Source organism: Carcharhinus amblyrhynchos, chromosome 9, assembly GCF_965287045.1.
Source record: "Carcharhinus amblyrhynchos chromosome 9, sCarAmb.v2.hapA, whole genome shotgun sequence".
In the NCBI taxonomy this organism is placed as follows: Eukaryota; Metazoa; Chordata; class Chondrichthyes; order Carcharhiniformes; family Carcharhinidae; genus Carcharhinus; species Carcharhinus amblyrhynchos.
Genome location: NC_137332.1, coordinates 12,048,784 through 12,069,789, shown reverse-complemented (window position 1 = coordinate 12,069,789; position 21,006 = coordinate 12,048,784). Strand labels below are relative to the sequence as shown.

The window sequence follows — 21,006 nt, the reverse complement described above, 5'->3', positions numbered from 1 at the left end:
CTTCAGGTAAGCGTTCTCTAAGGCAGCCTTCACAACACGTGACAGCACGAAGTCGCTAAGCAGAGACTGATAGCCAAATTTCGCGCACGATGACGGTCTCAACCGGGATCTTGGGTCCATGTTGCACTATCTATAACCCCCATGACTTGCCTGGGTTTGCAAAACCTCACTTACTGTACTGTCTCTAACCTATGCCTAATGCTCTTTCCACTCTCATTGTCTGCATCTTTAAGACTTGAATAGCATGTTAGTTGTAAAGACTTACATTCTAATCAGTAATCTGTAAACTGTCTGTGCTGTTATGTGCTCTGAGGCCAGAATTCTCAATTCACCTGATGAATGGGCAAACCCCAAAAGTTTACTATCAAATAAATTGGTTGGACTTTAACCAGATGTTGAGAGACTTCTTACTGTTTACACCCCAGTCCAATGCCGGCATCTCCATTTCTTGAATCCCTGCAGTCCATGTGCTGTGGGTTGGCCTGCAATGCCGGTACGGAGGGAATTCCAAGATTCTGACCAACTACTGCAAAGGAACAGCAATATATTTCCAAGCCAGGACAGCAAGTGACTTGGCAGGGAACTTGCAGGTGGTGGCGTTCCTATGTATCTGGTACCCTTGTCCTTCTAGAGGGAAGTGGTTGTGGGTTTGGAAGGTGTTGTCAAAGGAACTTTGGTGAATTGCTGCAGTGCATCTGGAAGATATATTACACGCTGCTGCTACTGAGTGTTGGTGGTGGATGTTTGTAGATGTGCTGAGCTCAGTTAATGGGATGGCAGCTACAACTCACTGGATGACTGGCGGAATAAATGCATCATTGGAACTAATTAGGGACTAGAAAGATTCATGAAAAGGAGACCAGGTCACACCTGTGGAGAGGAAGACTTGCTCATTGGCCTGAAACTCTATTACTCCCTCCATTTATACCACCAGACATTTGCTTCACTCTGAACTTAGCAATTTGTTTCTAAATGGATTATTTTTGCATGTAATTATTTTCAAGGGAAAATGGTAGATAATTACTTTCAGAAGCTAGCTTCTTTTCACTATTTGAATGAAATTCAACTTGCATGTAAAACATTTCTCTATTCATTGTGGCATTGGTGGAAAACAGCGGAAAAAACCTACAGGTGGAAAGCACTTGCTGTGACATTTACATTTTCAAGTGTGGAATCTGATACCTTCCCTGCCAACCCTGGACTATCCAGCATCTTGAACGTGCTTTATTCAGTAAGATCATGGCCAGCTTCCCATTTAGTCTCCTTGGCTCAATAAGCCTCAAAACCTTACTTACCAGGAGTTTGTCATCGACTTCAGGAAACATAGTGGAGAACATGCCTCTGTCTACATCAATGGAGATGAAATAGAAATGCTCGAGAACTTCAGGTTTTTAGGTATCCAGATCATAAATTGTCCTGCCCCTCCATGTGGACACTATAGTTAAGAAAGCCCACCAACACCTCTATTTTCTCAGGAGACTGAGGAAATTTAACATGCCTGCTACAACTCTCAACTTCTGCAGATGCATCATAGAAAGCATGCTTTCCAGTTTTATCACAGCTTGGTTTGACTCCTGCTCAGCCCAAGACCACAAGAAACTACAAAGGGTCGTGAGCGAAGTCCAGAGTATCACACAAACCAGCCTACATCCATTGAGACTGTCTACACTTCCCGCTGCCTCAGAAAGCAGCCAGCATTATCAAGAACCCGACACACCCTGACATACTCTCTTCCACCTTCTTCCGTCGGAAAAAAGATACAAAAATTTGAGGTCACGTACCAACTGATTCAAGAACATCTTCCCTGCTGCCATCAGACAGAATCTCGCATTAAGTTGGTCTTTCTCTACACCCTATGACTGTAACACTACATTCTGCACTCCCTCCTTTCCTTCTCTATGAATGGTATGCTTTGTCTGTATTGCACGCAAGAAACATTACTTTTCACTGTATACTAATAATGTGACAATAATAAATCAAATCAAAAATCAAATTACAAAACATCATTTTGCAATTATCAATTGGTGCCCCATAGCTTTTTGGGGGAGGTCACAATAATGCAGAAACTATTGGAGGAAATTCTGAAGAAGAGAATTAATGTCTACTTGGAAAGTCATGGGTTGTTTCGGGACAGTCAGCATGGCTTTGTCAGAAGGAGGTCATGTCGAACAAATTTGGTAGAGATTTTCAAAAAAGCGATTGGGTGCATGGATACAGGAAGTGCAGTTGATTTAGTTTATACAGATTTTAACAAAGCCTTTGACAAGATTCCAAATGGTAGACTTATTGAGAAGCTTGAAGCACATGGAATTCAGGGAAACCTAGCAAGATGGATCCAAAACAGGCTTACTAAAGAGACACAGGCTGATGGTAGAAGGCAGTTTGAGCGACTGGAAACTGGTGTCCAGTGGCGTAGCACAAGGCTCAGTGCTGGATCCTTTATTGTTTGTTATATACATAAATGATACAGATGAGAATGTGGGGAAATGATGAGCAAGTTTGCAGATGACACCAAGATGGTAGGGTGGTTAATATTGAAGGTTATAGATTACAGGTAGATATAGATGGGTTGGTCAGATGGTATTTAGTCCTGATAAGTGCAAGGTGATGCACTTTGGAAGAAGTAACAGGACAAGGGAGTATTTAATGAAAGGCAGGACATTAGGAAGCTCAGAGGGAAAGATGAATTTTTGGGGTACTTATTCACATATCCCTGAAAGCAGCAGATCATGGGAATAGGATAGTTACGAAGGCATATAGGTCACAAGCTTTCATCAGTGATAGCAGAGTATAGGAGCAGGGAAGTTATGCTGAAGACGCAGGGAACATTAGTTAGTCTACAGCTGGAGTTTTGTATACAGTTCTGGTCACCTCATAATAGAAAGGATGTGATTGCACTAGAGGGGCTATGGAGGAGGTTCACCTGGATGTTGTCTGGGATGGAGCAATTGAGCAATAAGACAACACTGGATAAACCTAAGATTGTTTTCTTTAGAGTAGAGATGGCTGAAGGGGGAAATGATTAAGGTGTATATTATGAGGGGTTTGCACAAGATGAATAGGAAGCAGCTGTTCTTTTGGTTGCAGGGTCAATCATAAGAGGGCAGGCGATTCAGAGGAAAAAAAAATCATTCATTAGGGTGGTGGGAATCTGGAATGCACTGCCTGGGAAAGTAGCGGAGACTGGGAACCTTACAACCTTTAAAAAGGTTAAGGGACAAGTGCTGGAAAATGGGATTAGCACGATTTTAATGGTAGTTATTATCCGTGCAGACTCAATGGGCCTATTCTGCGCTGTACGACTAGGATTCTATGATATTGACAGAACAGAGAACACTGAAAAAATAGCTTGTTAATTTTATGTTTGACCCAGGAACAGGCTGGTACCCATTATTTTGGACAGTGGCTGTTATTTGTTATGGAACAGTTAGACATAGTTTTTCTCCATATAAAGGATTCCAAACAAGATTATTCGAAAGTGTGACAAACTGCCACCATTATATACAAAGCAATGATTTGAAAAAAAAAACTGCTATAACATGCAAGTGTAGCTAAAAACAAAAGAGCATTATCCAGAATTCTACCTTGAATTTACCAGCAACAGATCATTAAATAATTCACTAGAATATTAACTTTCAGATTATGGTCTTCCTGACCCAGGAAACAAGTTCAGTTCATTCACACACACACACACACACACACACACACACACACACACACACACACACACACACACGTAATTTTATAGACTGATAAAATTCTGACAGGACTAGACATGGTAGATGCAGGGAGGATGTTCCCGATGGTGGGAGAGTTCAAAACCAGGGTCACAGTCTGAGGATTTGGGATAGACCATTTAGGATGGAGGTGAGGAGACATTTCTTCACCCAAAGAGTGGTGAGCCTGTGGAATTCATTACCAGAGGAAGTAGTTGATGCCAAAAACACAATGTATTCAAGAGGCGGCTGGATATAGCACATGGGGCAATTGGGACCAAAGATTATGGGGAAAAAGTAGGATTAGGCTATTGAGTTGGATGATCAGCCATGATTGTAATGAATGGCAGAGCAGACCTGAAGGGCCAAATGGCCTCCTCCAGCTCCCATCTTTTATGTTTATGTAATTTAGCTGCACCGGGATTAGAGAACAAAATTCCCTAAATAATTTACCATTGTGCTTTCCCCCATTCCACTAAATAAAATTTGATCACACAGTATATAGTGAAAAGTATTGTTTCGATCATGCTATACAGACGAAGCATACCATTCATAGAGAAGGAAAGGAGAGAGTGCAGAATGTAGTGTTATAGTTATAGCTAGGATGTTGAGAAACATCAACTTAACGCAAGATATGTCCATTCAAAAATCTGATGGCAGCAGGGAAGAAGCTGTTCGAGTCATTTGATATGTGACCGCAGACTTTCGTATCTTTTTCCCGAAGGAAGGTGGAAGAGAGAATGCCCAAGATGCATGGGGTCCTTGATAGTGTTGGCTGCTTTGCCAAAGCAATAGGAAGCACAGACAGCGTCAATGGATGGGAGGCTGGTTTGTGTGATGGGAAATTGTGCAAGTTTACACTGCTCTAATGAAAGGTCACAGATCTCAAAATTTAACTCTCGTTTCTCCCTCCATGAGTGCTGCTAGACTTGCTGAAAGTTTCCAGCATTTTTTGTTTGTATCGTTTGCATGGCATGGCAGATTGCACAGAGCTTCCCTCCCTGCCATTAACAGAAAAAAAGTGTTTAGAAACCACAGATGGGAGAAGAGTCACTCTCTTAATACTTCTGATTCTCAGGTAGATTTTAAAAAGTGTGGAGGAAGAAAATTCAATGAAGCATTTAGTAAAATAGATTTGATACCACACCGTGCAGTGTTTGAGCAGGAGATGACAGATGAATCCCTCCAGGGAATGTCAGTTTATTTCCAGAATTAGGCTGGGCCCTGGCTGGTAATTAACACTGCTGGCATCAGGAGACACATTACTTCACAGCAATGTTAACTCAACAATATGAGTGCAGCCAAAATTTCAGAGCCACACCCTTCATTCTTTGACAGTAGGAGACTGTACTGAGATCTTAAGTGTAACAACCAGAGTAACTACTTAGGATATAAATTACATTAAAGACACTAAGGCATTTTAATGGAGTATTATAAAGTATGACACCAAAACACAAGGAAATATTGCATCAGCTGACTTGGTCAGAAGTAGGTTTTAAACAGTGTCTTAAAGAGGGAAAGTGAGGTAGAAGGGGTGATGAGCAGGTCGGGAGGACAGATCCAGAGCTTGACACTCAGGCAGCTGAAAGTAAGAGTAGTTAAAATCCAGGAAGGGGAGGGGATGCACAGGGAGCCAGAATTAAAGGAGCACAGGATCTTGGAGGGTTGTGGGACTGGAGTACATTAGAGAAAGGGAGGGGGGCAAAACCACAGAGGGATTTGGAAACAAAGATGAGAATATTAAAATCAAGACTTTGCGTGGGCACAGCCAAAGAAGTTCAGCAAGCACAGGGATGTCAGAGGAACAAGACATGCTGCCATTTTAGATACAGCTGCAGAGTTTTAAATGGGATAAGGTTTACAGAAGATAAATGTGAGACACCAGCCAGGAATGCATTTAAAGAATCAAGTTCAGAGGCAACAGTGAGAGTTTCAGTAGCAGATGAGCTGAGACAAGGGCAAAGTTGTGGAGGTAAAAATGGACGAACTCAGTGATGGTATGAATAGGTCAGAAGCTTATCTCAGGGTCGAATATGACACCAAGGTTGCTTAACCTCAGGCTGTTGACAGAGAGAGAGGGACAAAGTCAGTAGATTGGGGATGGATTTTCATCAAAGGCCAAAAACAATGGCTTAAACCTGCCCAATGTTTAACTGCAGAAAATATCAGCTTTTCCAATACTGAAAGTCAGGTAAGCAGTCTGGTAACTTTGCAACAATGGAGTCATTGAGAACTGGCGGTCAGGTAGTGTCGGGTGTGGTCAGCGTGCTTGAGAAAACCAACGCTGCGCTTTCAGATGATGTTCTCCTCCTGGTTCTCATCTGTATGCTGCCTCTCACTGATGAGAGTAGATCCTCTGGGGACAGACAGAAGTAACAGTGCGGGAGCAGGAAGAGAAACATTGCAAGTGGGAGTGATTCTCTAGCTAAGGTAAGAATGGAACCGGGGAGAGCAGTTCAACACAGCCGGACAACTGTGGGGAAAAAAAAGGAAGATGAACCATGTTAAAGACTGCACAGGCCGAGAAGGATGAGGGGGGAACGTTTACCTTTGTCACAGTCATATGGGGAGCGCTTTTGGCACTGTGATAGAGGTTGATTGATTGGAGGAATGTGAAGTCCCAGGAAAGGGGGAATTGCTTTGAGAGGTGACAACTTGTTCAAAACCTTATTACACTTACAACATACAACCTGAGACACCACTGCAAACAAACCGAAGAATTGTGCTGATATTATTCCTATGTCCACCCATCACAGATCAGTCAAAACTCATCTTCAACACTGCCACACCCTTCATTCTTTGACAGTAGGAGCCTGTACAGAGATCTTAAGTGTAACAAACAACATTGTACATATTGTTGAGCAAACAGCACAGCACTCACTATCCAATTTCAATTTCTGCATGCTTGAGAGATGACAGTAATGACTCTAGAGGACTGAACGTTTGTGACTTCTCTCTACCTTGGTTGGAATCTTTTGATCCTGGAGCTTATGTTTGAAGAAAGCTCGCTCATGTTTTGGCAGGGGCATCACAGATCTGCCAGTGAGTGAAATCTGAAGTGTTGAAGTGGAGGGGCTCTCAACGTCTGTTCATGCTTTTGGAAACTGGCCATCGCAGGACAGATACTTGATAGCTGTGGTTTCAAACAGGGTCGGTGGCCCCAGCTGAAGGAAAACATCATGGTGTACTTTCTTAAAACCAGTTAGCCATATGTCGCAAGAGGCTTCCTTTAACGGCTGGCAGCAGGGAGAAATTTCTTCATGTGATCTATTCTGGGTATTTCCACCTAAACCACATACGAGCCCCACAAGTTCACCAACAGCATATTTTATTGTACTACTTTGCAGTATATAGTTGTAAAGCACTCAATCATAAAAATAAGATTTTTGGCAATTTGTTTTATTTTGGCAATGCTGTACATCAAATTTAACATTTAGTCAAGCGCATGTAATTTATAAGCTAAATTCCATGTTTCTGGTAATAAATTTTTAGAAATACAGGGACTTTGTATTCAAGTTGGTTTAATTAAGAAATGCATTTCCAACCACTAAAGTATTAAAGTTATTATAATTAATGAAATATTAAATAGAAAATGAAGCTGTTACGTAGCAAATAATATTCATGGCACAAAAATATTCAAAGTTTTCAAAAGCAAGGACTTGTATATTCGCTTTGATGAATGTTGTGTCCAACATGCAACCATTGCCACACATGGAATTCAACTGATCCCTAATACTTCAGGGACAACTTGCATGGAAGACATTTCATAAACTGCTTTATACAAAGTTAGCTGTAATTAAATATATTGCAATTACAACCAGTAGGATAGGTTCATGTAGTGACATGCTCAATTTAGCAGTTCTAAATATGTAATGGGGACTTTTCCTTTCTGGTTTCCTCTTTCACCCATCAACCAGTCAGAGTCCATTCCCGGCAGACTATAAACTGTTATAACCTGAAACAGAAACCAGATCCATCAATGCACTTGCTGTGGCAGAGGAGAAGGAGGAACAATAGAAATACAGCAACATGGAGAAAAGAGTGTGATGCGGATGGAAAATGAAAAGTGAGAGAGAAAGAGAGGACTGAAGAGAGAGGGATGGACTAAATTTCAGAACAGGAATTTAAATTTATATAAGCAACATGGCATGATCTAAGCGTGGTTATCAAAACAAATAATGCAACAGATGTTCTTATAAAATACTTATGATTGTGTAGCTTTAAAGTCCAGCATGAGATATTTAACACTCCTTTCAGGTTAGCCACATTTCGTTTGCACTTCCTTCTAATTGGTCTGTTGTATTCGCTGCTCCCAATGTGATCTCCTCTACATTGGGGAGATTAAATGCAGACTGAGTGACCGCTTTGCAGAACACCTTCACTCAGTTTGCAAGTATGACCCCGTCCTTCCTGTTGCTGCCATTTTAACTCAGTACCTTTCTTCCGTGCCCACGTCTGACCTTGGCTTGCTGCAATGCTCCAGTAGAGTCCGACTCAAGCTGGAGGAACAGTACCTCATCTTCTGATTAGACACATTACAGCCCTCAGGACTCACCGAGTTCAACTATTTCTGTGACCTTTCTCCTCCATCTTAACCCCTTTTTAAAAAAATCCTGTACATTTATTTTCTCACAAACTCTCTCCCCCCCTGCTCCACCCCACACCAGGTACCCGTCTTTTGTTCTTAAGGTTGCCAGATCTTGTTGTATTTACAATTTAATATCCAACCCATTTCCCCCTCACTTTAGTTCTGATGAAGAGCCAAATGGACTCCAAACGTTAGCTCTGTTTCTCCCTAAACCTTTCTGCCTCTTCTCCTCACCTCCTTAAGTAACCTTTTGTGCCTTGGTGCTAACTGTCCGATTTATCCTCTTTTTATTCAGCCTTGCTCAGTGCATTGTCTACACTAAGGTCCTTAGGTAAAAACACATTTTCACTGTTGAACTGGAATAAGCAGCAGTTCCAAGACTTGGTTTCTATGCGGAGGTATAACAGGCCAAGATGCTTTTAAAATTTTGTTCTTGGGATGTGACTGTTACTGGTATGGTCAATATTGCCCATAAAAATTGTCCTCGAGGTGGTGTTGGGAGTGCATTCGTTAAGAGGACAAGGCAAGTAAGGTCACACTTGAAAGCAATTCTTCACAATCAGAATTCAGAACCATTGAATTATCTAATCCAGGGTTTTAGAACACACAAAAACACACGCGCACATGAACACAGCAGTTTACTCAAAATGAATAAAATTACAGTTGGAGTACCTAATATCCCCATGCTGTTATACATGAAAGTGCAGTAAAGGGATTGATCAATAATTAGGTTCTTTGTTCTTCACCAACCAAAGTGTAAATGCAATTGTGTGCACATCAACTGAGGCTGAAGTATCATTTAAAATTTAATAATCCCTATTATTTCAGTTACAAGTACTCACAAATCTCATTCAGCAAATAAACATGCTATTAACCGCCAGTTTTACTGTGTATTCTACAATTAACTAGACCCAGGCGGTTAGCATATGGTGCTAGTGTGTTTTTTAAACAAAACAGTTCGAATGTTCAATTCTACAAAATGGCTCAGAACACAAATTTGAAATAAAATTGATTGCATTCCACGGGAATGATCAAATTAGTTGCAAAAAGCTAATCAGTGGGGCAGAAACAGGAGAGAAAGGAACAGTACTAAAATCAAGTCCAAGGAAATATACAAATCTATTTAATTTATATCCCCAATCTACTTCTTCCTCAGATACCAAATTTTCCTCTGAAAGATTATATCATTCAAAATATGGAGCATATGATTTAGACAAACAATTCGGATCAATTATAATCACTTGGCCCCTCAAAGGTTCAACTGAGTAAGGCATTAAGCAGCAAATTCACACATCCAAAAAGACCCAAGCAGACTTGGAACAGTGCAAATGCCAAAACTGGCACCCCTGAGGGAGCGCCGCACAGAGGGTCGGTACCCCCGAGGGATCGCCGCACAGCGGGACAGGACACCGAGGGAGCGCCATATAGAGGGGCAGAAGGGTGGTGAAGAATAAACAAAAAATTTGTTAGAAAACCCACCATTCACTCTGGAGCTATGCTTGTTAACAGAAATGGGCCAAATGTTAGAAAGGAAACAGTGAGGTAAAGAAATCCTTATAGAACAAGATGGTGGATTCATAATAAGCATCCCATTGGGAACTCCTGTTACTCACCTCATCAGCCAGAAGTGACAACTCACTACTGTCTGCAGCATCGTAATCGTACAGAACTCTTGCCTTTCTGGTGCCGCTAGATGCCACTTTATAATCAGTGCTACCAGCCATGGCTATTGGACAGTTCGGTATGCACAACGGGACGGAAGATGCAGTACTTGAGGGTGCCGAGGAGGATGATAGGGAAGCCGGAGCAGTCTGATTATTGTTGGAAGAAAACGTGGTTGGAAAACTACAAAATAAAATGTTAAGCATTCAGCAATAAGTAGATATGGATCATACTTCATTATGCCCTTTAAGTATTTTGTACTTAAGGTAGGTGTCACTCATGAAAACCGTGGGAGAAAACAGGAACTATGACAGCACCAGAAACCACACATCAACACACTTAGCACTGCTTTTAAAATTTACATCATTCATTTTGTCCAGCTAACTCGCAACATAGTGCAGAATCTTGTTCATGGCACTTGTGATTTATCGCCAGTACTAAGTTAGATAAGAAAATGTTTCCAGCAATGGATGTCAATAGATCAAACCAGACACACACGTTCCAGATTATGGATGTTGTTTCTATGTCAATTCAAACGTCTTAACAAAACCTCACAGAAAATCCTTGTACCGTCTAGTCTTTGTAAAATATTAATATGCATCACATGGACCCGATAATTACCACATAATAGTAAGCTGCTTAAACAAAGGTTACGCTCGGTGAAACACCAACAGTTTGAAGGACATTTCATTCAACAAGTAATGTTTTGCAACCAAAGCAATGGAGTTCATAATATTTTAAAACAGAATGACAGGCAGAGAAGGGACCGCAAGGGATGAAGGTGGGGTGAGTGCAATGGTGGTGAGAAGGCACAATGACAGAGGAGAATGAGGCGGGTGCCACGCCAGAGAGAATCATAGAATCCTACAGTGCAGGAGGCCGCCAGTCAGCCCGAGTCTGAACGACCACAATCCCACCCAGGCCCTATGTCCGTAATCCCTTCATTTACCCTAGTTAACTCCCTGACACTAAGGGGGAATTTAACATGGCCAATCCACCTTACCTGCACATCTTTGGACAGAGGAAACCGGAGCACCCAGAGGAAACCCACGCAGACGGTACCCAAGCTGGGAATTGAACCAGAGTCTCTGGCATTGCGAGGGTCAGTACTAGAGTGAGGGAGTGGGGGGGGGGGGGAATTGCCGTCAGGGTGCGAAAAGGGGGTCACAAGAGCATGAGGGGCCATGAGAGTGAGAGAGATGTGATAGGGCAGGGAGTAACAAGAGAGGAGGAGAAAGGAGAGAGAGTGGGAGAAAAAGGCCGAGAGAGACTGAGACAGACACATATTGGGTGCAGGTCAAAAAGGGACAGAGGCTCAGAGAGGGCAAAGAGACCAAGATGAAAAGATAGTGAAACCAAAGTCTTTGAGATAAGATGGAATTATAGAATTGTTAAAGACCAAAGGAGACCATTCAGCCAAATCTATGCCAGTTTCTGCAAGGGAAATTTCACTTGTCCCACTCCTCAAATAATTATTCCACTCGCTTTTGGAAGCCATGATTGAATCTGCCTCCTGTTCACCCTCAGGCTATGCATTAATAGCCTGAGGGTAACCTTAATCACTTGCTGCATAAGTTTCCTTTTGATCTTTCACATTCACCTGGCATTCCATTTTCCCATTCTTCTGCCAACTAGAGCAGTTCCTCCTGATCTACTTTGTTCAGATGTCTCATGATTTTGAATCCCTCCTTTCCTTTCAACATTCACTGTGGATAACAGCCCAGGGTTCGCCAATCCACCCACATAACTGATGCACCTCACTGAAAAACTATTTTCATAAATCTTTTCTGCGCCCTAATGCTTTCACATGCTTGCTGCAGTGTGGTGCCCAGAATTGGATGAAAAAGTCAGCTGAGGCCAAACCAGTATTCTTTAAACTTCAGTATAACTGCTGTGCTTTTGTACAATGTCGCTAAAATCAGGCCAGTATCCCATATATGCTATTCATCATTTTCTCATCCTGCCTTGTTGCCTTCAATGGTTTTGTGCACGTATATCTTAGGTCCCTCTGCTCCTGTATCCCCTTTAGAACTGTCTCCTTTGTTTTATATTGCCTTTTCTCCTCCTGCCCATCAAATGAATATTTTTGCAGTTCTCTGCATTAAATTTCACCTGTCACATATCTGCCAATTCCACCAGCCTTTGTGCTCGTGGAGACAATCACTACCCTCCTCACGGCTCACAATGGTTCCAAGTTTTGTGTCATCTATATGGTTTCAAATTGTGTCCTGCACACAAAATAAAAGGTGCAAGACAGTGGCCCTGACTGCAATCTGCTTCAGACAGAAGACTTGAATTCATATCCCTTGCTCAACCTCAATGTCCCAAAACTCTTTACAGTCAATTAAGTACCTTTTTTGGTTAGAAAATTCATTAATCTATAGTTCTGCAATAAATTTAAACATGCTTAAAACTGCTCGAGTACTGGGAATCATCATCTAACAAGTATAGATTGTTTGTGCCAAAAACTTTCATTACCTTCCAAGTTGCTTCTGTAAATCAACCATATACTGGTAACACTGAGCATAGTAGGTCAACTGGGCATCAACATAGTCATGCAAGCAACGAAGGTGATGAGCCTGTCGGGGAGAGAAGAGCAAGACAGAAGAGAAATGTTGGCAAGAGATTACTTACTCTGCTATTTAGTTTTTAAATCATCTAAGAGCTAAAAGACAATTTAATGCACTTAAGGGTGAAATGGTATCTGTAATTACTGGTCAGGTTTTCACTAATGGTTGTTAATGGATATCAGCAGGCAATTGCACACAACGACAGCACATGAATAGACAACTCAGTAAGGTCAGTGACAAGGGCAAGGGGAACTTACATGTGTACTGCTAATTCCTTCAAGCAGAAGTCTTGTGATCTCGGCCTGGCGATCAAATTCACTTTGTGTAATTCGCATTTCCTGTTCTGCCTGTGTAGGAAGATACAGAATAAATACATGCTCAGGCATCTGTACGAGTCAATCTCTCTTGGGGGCAAAAAAAGGACACGTCTACTTTTTAAAACCAGACAGAAAAATCTTAAGCCACAATGCAGTGCAATAACCCAATCACAATTTTTTACCATTTAACTGCCCACAGAAAAAAAACACTATTGACTTGTGTTCCAGCTTTTTTAATGCGGTGATGGAATGATCATTTCACTTTGATTCCAACTACAAATGCTCGCTGTGTTATCAAGCTGAGTGTATAATTAACCTATAGCTCACTACAAATTAAAGACATGAATTTAGAAGCACAATCAAATTTGAAATTGACTGAAGAGTGAAATAGAATGATGACTGTCCCTCCAAAACTTAGCAATAAAATCCAGCCAGTTTATACCAATTCACTTAGCGGTTTTACGTCTACATACTGTATTCGGTTGAACAAAAAACTATTCCCTGTTGCACGAAGCGTAACATAGAACACAAATTCTCAAATGGGGCTCCATGGGTCAACCATCGTTTATCACTTTTTTTTTTACAGTTTTCTATGTTTCACTTACAAAACATTTTTGCCAATTGCACAGCTTTCCTTTGGGTAAATCTGAGTGTGGGGGTCCCCAGAAATGAGTCAACCCTTGCAGGGATTTGCATACCACAGAAAATTGTGACAGCCATTGATTTGGAATGAAGTTATTGTGGATTTTGCAGAATCTTAATTGTCAACATGGATTATTTTATGTTTTAAGAATCAATTCAAATGATTTGTTTTAAAAAAAAGTACATGTAGAGAACAAACTGCTTCAAATTTCAATTTTTAAACGTGTGAAATAAACTGCAGACTCATGGATATCAATAACTGAGAATTTGATCATCACCCACCACAATCTAAGCGCACAGCTGACTTTATGTCAAATCTTTTGAACTACACAACATTGCAGTGAAGAAAATAGTTATGAACAGCAATCTAGTTTAAAATTGCAACATTAGGTCAGATTGTACAGCACACAATTGGTACATTGATGCTACTTGTTAGTATTAAAATGCAGGATTCTCTTATTTTCCTTTCTTACCCAGTCCTAAACGGCAGATTCCCAATTTTACCCCTTAGAACATAGAACATTACAGCGCAGAACAGGCCCTTCGGCCCACGATGTTGTGCCGACCAGCTTTTAAAAAAAAACACTAACCCACTAATCTAAACCAATCCCATTTCGTCCATAAACCAATCCACAGATCTCTTAAACGCCCCCAAACTAGGCGCATTTACAACTGCAGCTGGCAGGGCATTCCAGTCCCTCACCACCCTCTGGGTAAAGAACCTACCCCTGACATCAGTCCTATAACTACCCCCCCTTAATTTAAAGTCGTGCCCCCTCGTGCTAGCTTTCTCCATCCTAGGAAAAAGGCTATCACTATCTACCCTGTCTAAACCTCTAATCATCTTATATGTTTCAATAAGGTCCCCTCTTAGCCGCCTTCTTTCCAGCGAAAACAACCCCAAATCTGTCAGTCTCTCCTCATAGGATCTCCCCTCCATACCAGGCAACATCCTGGTAAACCTCCTCTGCACCCTCTCCAAAGCCTCTAACATCCTTCCTGTAATGTGGGGACCAGAACTGCACACAATACTCCAAGTGCGGCCGCACCAGAGTTGTGTACAGTTGCATCATGACGCTGCGACTCCTAAATTCAATCCCCCTACCAATAAACGCCAAGACACCGTATGCCTTCTTAACAACCTTATCTACTTGATTCCCAACTTTCAGGGATCTATGTACACATACACCTAGATCCCTCTGCTCCTCCACACTATTCAAAGTCCTCCCGTTAGCCCTATACTCAACACATCTGTTATTCCTACCGAAATGAATTACCTCACACTTCTCCACGTTAAACTCCATCCGCCACCTCGCGGCCCAGCTCTGCAACCTTTCTAAGTCACCCTGCAAACTATGACACCCTTCCTCACAATCTACCACACCTCCGACTTTGGTGTCATCAGCAAACTTACTAATCCACCCAACTATACCCTCATCCAGATCATTAATAAAAATTACAAACAGCAGTGGCCCCAAAACAGATCCCTGAGGTACACCACTCGTAACTGAACTCCATGACGAATATTTACCATCAACCACCACCCTCTGTCTCCTATCTGCTAGCCAATTCCTGATCCAATTACCTAGATCACCCCCAATCCCATACATCTGCATTTTCTGCAGAAGCCTACCATGGTGAACCTTATCAAACGCCTTACTAAAATCCATATACACCACGTCAACTGCCTTACCCCTATCCACCTCTTTGGTCACTTTCTCAAAGAACTCGATAAGGTTAGTAAGGCACGACCTACCCGCTACAAAACCATGCTGACTGTCTCTAATCAATTCATTACTCTCCAAATAACTATAAATCCTGTCTCTAATAATCCTTTCCAAAACCTTACCCACCACAGAAGTAAGACTCACCAGTCTATAATTCCCAGGGAAGTCTCTTCTCCCCTTCTTAAACAATGGGACAACATTTGCTGTCCTCCAATCTTCCGGTACTATACCAGAGACCAACGACGACCTGAAGATCAGAGCCAGAGGCTCCGCAATCACCTCTCTTGCCTCCCAGAGAATCCTAGGGTAAATCCCATCCGGACCAGGGGACTTATCTATTTTCAAACCCTCTAAAATATCCAGCACATCCCCCGTATCAACTGCAATACTATCTATTTTACACCCCTGCACCCCAGTGTCCTCCTCAGATACATTCATGTCCCCTTGCGTGAACACCGAAGAGAAATATTGGTTCAACGCCTCTCCAATCTCCTCCGGTTCCACACACAACTTCCCTCTACTGTCTGTAACTGGCCCTAATCTTGCCCTAACCAACCTTCTGTTCTTGACATACCTGTAAAACGCCTTAGGGTTCTCCTTAATCCTATCAGCCAAAGTCATCTCATGTCCTCTTTTAGCCCTTCTTAACTCCCTCTTCAACTCCCTCCTAGCCAATCTAAAACTTTCTAATGCACTACCTGAGCCCTCAAGCCTCATCCGAACATAAGCCTCCTTTTTCTTCCTAACCAACGAATCAACTTTTTTAGTGCACCACGGTTCCCTGGGCCTACCAAATCCTCCTTGCCTGACAGGGATATACCTATCACAGACCCGCAGTAGCTGCTCCTTGAAAAATCTCCACATCTCGGACGTTCCCAGTCCCTGTAATCTCCTAGTCCAACCAATGCTTCCTAATTCTCTCCTAATAGCCTCATAATTACCCTTCCCCCAGCTGAAACTACTGACCCGAGGTTCATGCCTATCCCTTTCCATCACTAAGGTGAACGTAATCGAATTGTGGTCACTATCCCCAAAATGCACACCAACTTCCAAGTCTAGCACCTGGTCTGGCTCATTACCCAGCACCAAATCCAATATAGCCTCACCTCTAGTCGGCCTATCTACATACTGAGTCAAAAAACCTTCCTGCACACTTTGAACAAAAACTGACCCCTCTAACAAGCTAGAGCTATAGCAATTCCAATCAACATGAGTAAAGTTAAAGTCCCCCATAACAATTACCCTATTACTTTCACTCCTAACAAGGATCGTCTCTGCAATCCTTTCCTCAACCTCTCTAGAACTTTTTGGAGGTCTATAAAAGACTCCCAACAGGGTGACCTCTCCTCTCCTATTTCTAATCTCTGCCCATACTACCTCAACAGACAAGTCCTCATCAAAGTTCCTCTCTGACACTGTGATACAGTCCTTGACCAATAATGCTACCCCACCCCCCCTTCTACCTCCTTCTCTACTCCGACTAAAGCATTTGTACCCCGGGACCTGCAACATCCATTCCTGACCCTGCTCTATCCAAGTCTCTGAAATGGCCACAACATCAAAGTCCCAGGTACTGGTCCACGCTGCAAGTTCATCCACTTTATTGCGAATACTCCTCGCATTAAAGTATACGCATTTCAAACCCTGCTCCGCCCCACCCCCACAATGCCGTGCATTGCAGTCCCCATCTATGCCCCCCTCACTTTCACCCCCTCTACTCAGGGTCCCACCCCCCCCTCTGAATCAGTTTAAACCACTCCGCATAACCTTCACAAATTTACCCCCCAGGATATTTGTTCCCCTCTGGTTCAGGTGTAGCCCATCCCTCTTATAGAGGTCCCACCTTCCCCAGAACAAGCCCCAGTTGCTCAAGTACTTGAACCCCTCCCTCCTGCACCATCCCCTCAGCCACGAGTTCAAACTTTCCTTAGTGAAATCAAACTACGCCACTCTCATGCAACCTATTGAATGCCTCACTCAACTGCAAGATTAGTGCAGCTCACCTACAGCAGAGGGGACATGGAAGAGTCACAGACCTATAATCCAAAAGGTAAGGAATCTAGTTGTGGTTATATAGGTTTCGCTGCACAATGATATCCCGAAGCTCCTTCCCTTGCTACAAATTATAGTACTACACTGGGAAAAGGAAATAATTTTACAACAAAAGGGCTACCTTTCCCTTAGAACTGCTGACTACAGGCATGTATTTTTTAAAAAGAAACATAAGTCAGCATTTATTTACAGCTGCTACACAAATACCAGTTCAAAATGCTTGCTTTTTTTCTTAAAAAACAAAAGCAGCTCAGCTATTCATCATATAAAGTTACTGTTCCCTAAATACCTTACACGTTTCAAGTTTGTTACTACTAGAAAACAGCTTTACTTTTACTTACTTTTGTCACTTCCTCTGCCCAAAGCTGTTAAGCATTTAAACAAACAACAAAGTCACTAATTGGTAATATGTTTGCAGAATGCACAGGTTTTATAATAAAAACTGACGACAGGCATACAGCTGTATTATGTTAATTACTGCTCAACATAAAAAACCACCATGACAGTGAAACATACCCATGAAGGTAAAATAAAACTGAAATGGAATACAATCTCTGCATGCTCTTAATCAGAACATTAGTTTTGAACATAAAAGTTAGCATTTCACTTCAGCTGTGATCCATGTTACTTGTGTCATGCTTTGATTTAGATTATTTTCCCATTTTTAATAACATGCATCCTAAATTCCGAAAATGGAGAATAAAATTCTATTTTCCAGGATTTAGGAAGTTTAAAGAAAATCTTATTTTTGAAGAATTAAAAGGGAAGATTCCAATGTTCGCCAAGGTCAATAAAGTGCATTAACATACATCATTGTGGTTCTCGGGAGCCAAGGACTGCATACATTATTTTCACTGCAACGCACAATTATAAACTACAGCATGATAGCAGAAACTGGAGGCTCCTGTGCACAGAGAGATTGTACTGTAAAACAATTTCTTTTTCTGCCTAAATTGCTGTGATTTACCATACCATGCTTCCTTCAAATGGAAAGGTGGGCCAGGACACTGGATTTCCCCAAAGCCATCCATTCTGCTTCAAGCAAATTAACTTGTAAAAGGATACCTATTGTAAGAGAGAATCCTCTGAAGCAACTATCTCTTGGTCTGTCCAATGCAGAAATGGTAATGAAATTGGAAGGGCCACCAAGATGGGAATTAGAACCATAAAAATGTTATAGTGCAGAAAGAGGCCATTCAGCCCATTGTGTTTGCACCAGTCAAAAATGGGCAAATAAAAACTAGTCGCTCATCTTAATCCCATTTTCCAGCACTTCGTCCTTAGTCTTGCAGCTTACTGCACTTCAGAGGCAGATACAGGTACCTTTTAAATGAGGTCAGCATTTCAATCACAACTTCCAACTTGGTCAGTGAATTCCAGATGCCCATCATTCTCTGGGTGAGTATGCTTTTCATGTCACTTCCAATCTTTTACCAATCACGCTAAATCTATGCTCCCTGGTAACTGACGCCTCAGCTCAGGGGAACAAGTCTTTCCTGGCTAGGCCCCTGACAATTTTGTACACTTCAATTACCTATAATAATAACCTAGCCTATCCAAGCTCTCAGCTGCAAATCTCAAGCCGTGGTAACATCCTTGTAGATCTCCTCTGCGCTCTCTCCAGAGCAAAAATGCCTTGGGGTAACAGGGTGACCAGAAATGTGCATAAAATTCCAGCTGTGCCCTAACCAGTATCTTATTCAGTTCCAACATCACATCTCTGTTTTTGTATTCAATACCTTGCTCAACAAAGAAAAGCATTCTACGGGCTTTCTTGACCACCTTGTCCACCTGTCCTGCCACCTTCAAGGGCCTGTAGACATGCACTACAAGCTCACTCACTTTCTCAACTTCTCGCAGCATCTTCCAATTTATTGAATATTCTCTTGTTTTGTTTACCCTCCCCAAATTCATTACCTCATACTTTTCTGGATTGAAATCCATTTGCCACTTCCCTGCCAGACTACTGAATTCAAACAGAAGCCTCCAAAATGTCTAATGTTCTAAAGCTGATATGCCAGTTTCATTGCAAAATTAATTCATACCATAAAATCATAGGCTTTCGTAAGGGTGTCAAAATATTTCAAAACCTGAAGATCACTGCCTCAAAATACTATTGCAGGAATTCCTAAATAACAGCATCTTGAGATTTTAAACGATATCACTGACCTCTTAATAACTGTTTAATTCAACAAACAAATAGTGAAGACATCAAGGTAGTCTATCTACCATTAATTATGTAAAAAGGGTTAATAATAAATTCATTAAGATTATAGTTGCAAAAGTGTTCAATAGGTTGGAGCTTGTGAAACAGACTGTATGTCTTGGCAAGCCCAGAACAAGGAAGCATAAATGTAAGATAACCAAGATCTAAGGAGGAATTTCTTTATACAAGGGTGGTGAGAGTGTGGAATTCTCTGGCACATGAAGTAGCTCAAGCAGACTGCATCAATGCATTCATAGCAGAATAAAACAGGACAGGGTGGGAAGAGGCAATTACATTGAGAGAATGTTCATTCAAACACCAGCATAGACCAGTTGGGCCAAATGACCCGTTACTGTACTGGAGGTTCTAGATAACACTGTCAGCTGTTTTGCAGGTACTACATTGAAGCTCTTTACTCACAGTGTAAATGCTGGTAATATTACACCTCAGTGTTACAATATGTGGGTTTATATGTTTACACAGCAAATTTTCAGTCTTAACCAGCTGTCCAAAGAGCAGGAAGGCATGCAGACAGACAGCAAACAGAGGGGCAACATTTTCTACAGGGAGTGAGAGACAACCTGTAATACTCATTTACCTCCTAGCAAAAACTCAGAGTTGGCTACTCATTTCCTCAAAGTAACAGAACATGGCAGAAAATGCACATTTGGGAAACACGCAAGGGTTGCAACAAAGTGGTTGCACGTCATCCAAATGGGATAGTTAAGTAAAGTTTAGACTGTCACAGTAGAGTTAGGGTGAGGGGGAGTAGCAGCGACTGTTTGTTGCTGCATATTGCGTAGTTATCGGATCCAAAGCAGCATTGCCACAACCCCAGACATGACAATTTTGAAGGTGAGCAAAAATTCCACTCCTACACCCCACTAGATATCTTGCTAACAAGTTTCCACTATTATGCAGGACACTGAAAGTATTAGACAGCTAATATTCAACAATCTTACTGTTACACCTAAAAGGCCATCAAGAACCACTGTCAGTGTTAGATAGCTGCTGGGTTGCATCAGAAGTTTAACCATTGTGCAATGTGAAGAGTTTTCATTTTGAATCACAGCATCAGCTGATTTAATGCATACGATAACGCCATCCATACAATTAGAGACTACTAAGGAGCAAAACCTCATGTCTTATTTCTAATTAAAAACCTCTTTCAGTACAGGCAAGAATGATTAGAAATCACAGGTCATCAAAACTTAGTGACTTAAATATTTTAGTTCTGTTCATGATTCCATTGTTGGTGATAATTTTTTGTAAATTTATATATATGTTTCAGAAAATTTGATGAGAACATTTAGTACCGAAAGTGTTGATACCAAAATTATATAATTACAGAATGCCAAAAATTATACAATTTCAGAGGACATGGAGGATCAGAAATGGTGATGGAATAAACAAAATGCCTCCTCTTGCTATCAATGATGTCTAGGACAAAATTAATTCTTCAAGCATCACAGAGGTGTATCCAACAGAAATGAGCTAATGTTTTCTCACTCCCGGAAACAAATGTT

The 21,006-nt window shown here is 41.6% G+C and overlaps 1 protein-coding gene across 5 annotated transcripts in view; it reads right to left on the bottom strand.

Annotated features, from left to right (window-relative positions):
• Positions 1-7,099: 7,099 nt before the first annotated feature.
• LOC145347588 (endophilin-B1-like) overlaps positions 7,100-21,006 on the bottom strand; it is a 49,509-nt gene continuing 35,602 nt past the window's right edge. For 3 of the 5 annotated variants that reach the window (XM_080195175.1, XM_080195176.1, XM_080195177.1), the window contains 4 exons: positions 12,794-12,883; positions 12,445-12,545; positions 9,918-10,149; positions 7,100-7,671 (listed from right to left, as the gene is read on the bottom strand). In XM_080195175.1, coding sequence (XP_080051301.1) covers positions 7,564-7,671; positions 9,918-10,149; positions 12,445-12,545; positions 12,794-12,883 — 531 coding nt within the window. In that variant the 3' untranslated portion in view covers positions 7,100-7,563. Of the gene's footprint in view, positions 7,672-9,917; positions 10,150-12,444; positions 12,546-12,793; positions 12,884-17,615; positions 17,640-21,006 lie in introns of all 5 variants that reach the window. The other 2 variants (XM_080195173.1, XM_080195174.1) reach the window with 1 other exon arrangement.